The 6086-nt window shown below is 34.6% G+C and overlaps 1 protein-coding gene across 1 annotated transcript; it reads left to right on the top strand.

The window, feature by feature from the left end:
- Positions 1-1267: 1267 nt before the first annotated feature.
- Positions 1268-5863, top strand: LOC306856636 (glutamate receptor ionotropic, NMDA 3B-like; the record flags this gene model as incomplete). The annotated part of the gene is made up of 2 exons (XM_079395994.1): positions 1268-1377; positions 5688-5863. The coding sequence occupies exons 1-2, from the start codon at positions 1293-1295 to the stop codon at positions 5861-5863; spliced, it is 261 nt and encodes an 86-aa protein (XP_079252120.1). The 5' UTR covers positions 1268-1292.
- Between the last annotated feature and the right edge of the window lie 223 nt (positions 5864-6086).

The raw sequence follows: 6086 nt of genomic DNA on the forward strand, positions 1-6086 counted from the left end.
AGGTGTCAATATCTCGGCCAAATTAATTCAATTTTTTAATAATGCTGTCATTAAAATAAGGTGCTTGCCTGAAGCAGTTTTTCTCTCAGCATATTTGATAGCATAAGCATATGAAGCATAAGTTCTGAGTGTGTTTTTGTTTATTTATTTAAATATTGTTTTATTTTTGGGCTATATCAAAAAAAAAAAAAAAAAGAGCTGGAAGAGAAAAAAAGGATGAGGAGGAGAATTTAAAAAATCCTATGTGATTTGTAAACAAGTTTCTTTTCAATGAAAGTAAACCACATAACAGGATTTGTTTGTTTGTTTGTTTGTTTGTTTGTTTTTGGCTGGACTCAGACTTCTAGCTTAGTTTGCACTCACACCAGAGATGAATTTAGAAGGAGAGCAGAAAATATTAACATTTCGAGAGTCGCCGCGTCTCACTTCCTTCAATAATTCCTTAGTAAAGTTTTGAGTCTGTATGACAGATGGCAGAATTAAGCCTGAAATCATGGCATAGAAGTTGCTTCATTTAATTATTTGGATGTATCATTCAGAATGTAATTGGAAGAGAAGTTAAAAGAGACAAACGTCTTCAAAAGAGTCAAAGATCCATGAAGTATTTGAATTGGCTGAAAACACTTTAATCCTTTTTTTTAATTTTGAGAGGATCAGAGGTATCAGTGACCATATGTATCGCAGAGAAGCAGCAAAGCAATTTGTTTCTGAAACATTTGCTTTTTTAAATTTATGCCACAGTCTGTCTGATGCCGTTTCTATGCAGTCATATTTGTACTCCAGATTCAAAAGTTAGTTTTTTATTATTATTTTAAAAGAAACTACTGGTGGTGAAATGTTCATAAGCTTTCATTTGGCAATGATCATTTTGATTTGTACTGACAAAACATACATGGAAAAGAACTGTTTTTATCAACCACAAGTTGTGCTTCTGAATTTGTTTAACTTCGAATTTTGCTGCTGGCTGAACTTTTTGATAAATTATGTCTTTTATTATCATTAAATTAAGTAAGGGTGGGCCGCTGCCCTTAAGGTGTGACTATCCATTAAAAGTCCTTTTTGGGCTCTATTCAGCTTGCATCTATAGAGTACATGCTGATTTATGGCAGTTTATGAACATTTAGCTCAGACAAATGATGTCTGTGTTCCATTTGCACCAGAATGAGATGCACAGTCTTACTTATGAAAATCATAATGTGCATGTTTAATGAGAGAGAGTGTGTGTGTAGCTTTGTAGCCCCCCTCTTTTTATGTTGTGAAGGACAGATCCGCCTCAACTTGATGCTTTTATCATGGACAAAGCCCTGCTCGACTACGAGGTGTCCATTGATGCCGACTGCAAGCTGCTGACAGTTGGAAAACCCTTTGCTATTGAAGGTAAGCAGAATGTACAAATTCCCTTTGAACAATTTAATTGGACAGATTATGTAGTTTATGGTTTAACACTGAAGGGATAGTCCACATAAGAATTGAAAATACTGTCATTGTTTACTCCCCCCTTATGTTGTTTTGGACACAACTGACTTTCATTGTGGAAATGGTGGCCATGTTGAGATCACATGACCAGACATACAGGTTGCAAAATAACGATACAACCAGGGCCTAAAGCTAACATTTCTCAACGCCTGCCAATGGCCGGCAACTTGTGAAAATTTACCACCCTTAAATATGTTTTACCAGCCATGAAAATGTATGCATTATTTTATAAAAAAAAATAGGCAGAACGAATTGGGAAAACATCTCATTGCAATTTTTATTATATTGTTCTTATTAATATTTATTATAATATTAATATTAATTATCACTAATACTCTACTCAACTGTAAAGTATTTCACAATTGTAATTAATAATAATAATTCTTATATTATACTTTTTTTAATTTGAATAATTAATAAAAAAAGTTAACGGTCAACTGGTGAGTAATACCGTTTCATTTATTCGCCAACACTAAGTTTTACTCGCATTTGGCGCTTGAAGAGGGCTCATTTGAGGCCCTGGATATACTACAACAGTAATATTGTATTTACCAATATAAAATGTAAAGCATTTCATCTCATTAAGATTAAATAAGCATTTGTTTTTCCTATCATTAAGACAACTTTACCTCCCTTGAAAAATCACTGGCATACAGAACCTTAAATGCTAGTGACTTTATCATGGTGGCACCTCTGTTGTGAAATAAGTGAATCACAGAAGACAAATAAAGTATTTCTGCTATTGGTAATAGAAAATATAGCTTTTGCATGATGCTACATCCATGATGATAGATATCTGAATGATAGATATAAGGAACATTGTTATAATGGATAGCAAATGCAGCGTTTATAAATAATACATTACATGATTTTTATACGAATCGATTTATATTTGATCAAATATATGTAAAAGCTAGAGGAAGATCAGTCGGAATACTGTATGATTCTTCCCTGGATGTGGAGAAAGCTGCTGTATGTTATTCACTGACCAAAATGACTGTCATTAGAAATCTGGACTGCCACCAGGAGGAAGATACTGTGCTTGAAGGGAATAAAGAGACGAAAATAGAGACAAATTGGTTAGAAGTATTCACATTTGCATTTTTTACAATGTATTAACAAATCCACAACTGACAAGGGGAGAAAAAGTAAGAAGTCAACTTGGCAGAGATCTCTCCTGCTGTCATGCATTTTTGTGGGGAAGCCAATTTAAATGCAAACCTGGGCTGCCTACAGGAAGCACAGATCTTTCCTGAAGGTGGCACTGAAAGGTATGCTGGAGAAAATAATTGTGGTCTGGTCTGTAGTGTTTTCATTTCCCAGGCCAAACCCTGAGCTGGGCGGCAGGGCTAATTGAGCTCATGCCCCGCTCGTGTCTTGTTAATTACCATATGCCTGTTGTCTCATGTCTGGTCATTCCCCCTAAGCACGTATTATACCTCTGTGTCCGTGCTGGATGATGTTATGCATGTTTTTTTAATGGATTAATAAGCATGCATCAGCTGTAATTTAACAGACAGGTCTTGCCCTTCAGTTCTGCCCTTAAATGCTGCAAAATTATTTGTCACATTCACAAAATTGCTCAGCATTTATGACTGCAGAGAGGCACTGAAAATATTTTAACATTATGTTTTACTTCTTTTAGATTGTATAGTATTATTATTATTATTACTATAATCATTATTGCTGTGTTCTAAGCAATGAACCTCATTATTTCACTCAATTGATAAATTAATCTTTAAAAAAAAATGATAGTGGGGTATTTTTTAAATAAACTGCGCACCAAACCTATAAACGGTCTTCTCCATTGTTTGTTTAATTACTCTCATCAATATTAAATGTAGACAATCACAAATTTGTAAAATTAACTAACTAATGTCCCTTGTGAAAAAAGAAGTACACTTCAGCATACTTTAAAAAAAGTGTTTATTATGGAAATAATATAGTTGAAAAGAATAAACGTGTGAACGGAATGTAATGTTTTTGGACACTTACGTTAATTGGATGTTAACTGCAATTACATTAAAATGCATTATAGTTTAAATTTATGTTAAACGCAGTTAACTTTTGATTTTGACCCACTTAAGTATGACTTGAGTAGTTATTTATGTATAATTTCATGATCACTGTTACTAATATATGGTAAAAGTTTACTGCCAAATGTACTGACAAACATTTGTGGAAAACTGAAAAATATTTAACTTGTTTGTCATGTATTTAAATATGTTTTAATTACAAGTTTATAATAATGATGAATTTAAAATATATTAACTTTAAACGTAATATCGAAAAACACACTACAGTTAAAATTATAATTAAACACTTGTACAAGCACATGTGCTTTAATATATTAGTCAAAACATTAACTTTAATAAAAAATTCACTTTAAAATCTTAAAACTTTCAATTTAACATTTAAATGTGCACTTTTTATAAATTAACTCACAATAAGTGTTAAGAAACTCTAAAAGTTTACTCTCTTTAAACACACTTAAGTGCACTTTTATTTCATTAGCCTTATCTGAAAGTACAATTTTTAATATTTAATATTTTGAGCACACTACACATACACATTCAATGCAACTCAGAGCACTTGTTTTTCATAAGAGGTTAATTGAAACAGACATATAGCGCTGACTATTGTGAAAAAGGCTCAGTTTATAAGATTTAATTACACAATGCAGTGCTATTTCAGCACATGGTTTTTTAATGAGTGCTTAAAATATAAGACTGCGTTTTAGGCTGAAATGTAGAGTTACAGTAGTGTTTGTGTGTGTATATGCTGCCGCTTGGCCGTGATGAAATGCGTAGATGTCAACATCTGAATATCTGTGATCTGTCAGCCACTTAGGGGCCATTGGGGGCTGGTGAGTGAAAGATTTACTGCAGAGAGCTGGAGGGAAAACAGCCCACCGATTGGACCAAGTATTATATTTGCGCCTTATAGTTGTTCTTCCCTATATTTTGTCCTAGCTATAATTTCTCCATTTCCAGGCCTGACCCTCTGCTGGCAATCTGAGTTAAAACAGTAATTGAGGTTCGGCATAATCAGACTCCTCTGGGCTCGTGCAGGACTCCTGACCGCGTTAATTATCATATGCCTGTCGTCCAATTTCTTGCGTCAGTTCGTCTCCCACGTGTGTGCTGATTCAATTAGATTCATGCCTGTCTGGGAACACAGGTCTATGAAATTATATATGAATGATAGGACTCTTAAGCCCCGCCCACATCATAACTCACCTATGAGATGGCCCAGAGTGACACACCCCTCTTGTCACTACATCACTTCATCTATGTCCATTTTTTATCTATGTCTCTGAAGTCACATATCCATTCTCTGAAATAGTTCCCTTAAAATTAAAACTGTAATTTTTTTGTTATTGGAAGTATTCAAGCGGCCACAACACTATTCCCAACAGAAGGCATCATTGAGCTAAACAGCCAAAACCTTGACCTAAAATCACCTGATTCAGCATTTCAGTCGCACGGGATTAGATTTGTACTACATATGTATGTAAATTAATCTGTTTCTTCAGATGATATCTGTAATGTTTATGGTTTTTCAGGTAGGATTAGTGTGTATACTGACAACAGTTAACTGACTGAACACAAAGTATATTTCTTCATGCAGGAAATATTAAACATGAACATATATAGTGGCATACAGTACAATAGATGTACAATACAAGCCTCTGTTACAATATTGCACTATTAACAGCATGAGGGTTGAGTAAATAGAGAGTATTTTTCATTTTTGGCTGAACTGGCCCTTTAAGAATGGTGATTTTATTCTTTGTTTGTGAAGTATAATTTGCATATTTTGTTAGAGATTTCAAAGAAGTAATGAAAGTGAGATGGTAGAAAAATAGTACCTTCCATACCTTCCAGACTCTGAGAAGCTTTTAGTGAAAAGCTATGAGCGTGTTTTGCTAACTCTACTAACTCCTGTAAGACTAGCATGATTCAGGTGTCAATTATTGACTCAAGGCTTGTCAAAACCTGAAATTGGTGAACATTCGCTGTTTGTTGTGTATTTGTTTCCCTCGTCTCTCCACTATTTCAGCTCAGTGAGCACGTAATGATCGTTTCTAATAAAACACTGAAAGAAATTGTACGAAACTCTATTAGCGGTTCAGAGACAGGCAAGTTAATGAAGCTTTGTAGCACATTCTGTTTGTTTTGGAGGTGTTTTGATGAATTTCCCTCCCTCAGGTTATGGGATCGGACTGCCCCAGAACTCACCGCTCACCTCCAACATATCTGAATTCATCAGCCGTTACAAGTCAGATGGCTACATGGACATGCTGCATGACAAGTGGTACAAGGTGGTGCCGTGCGGAAAGAGAGTCTTCGCAGTTACAGAGGTGAGCAGGATTCAGTCTAATTGAAAGTCAAAAGAAAAATCAACGATGGTGAATAGTGCAAGAAATCTTCAGAGGTGGCCCCAAACAGAACTGGATAATTTGGTTTTAACATTAACAAATTAAAAAATTATTATTTGCATAATTCCTCTATCAGTTCAATCCTTTTTACCAGATTGGAAGCATGTAATGAATTCATGGTTGGTGGTGTCACTTTTCGATCTCATACGTTTGAGCAGTTTGATGGTGT

This window comes from Barbus barbus (assembly GCF_936440315.1).
Source record: "Barbus barbus genome assembly, chromosome: 37".
NCBI classification, from domain to species: domain Eukaryota; kingdom Metazoa; phylum Chordata; class Actinopteri; order Cypriniformes; family Cyprinidae; genus Barbus; species Barbus barbus.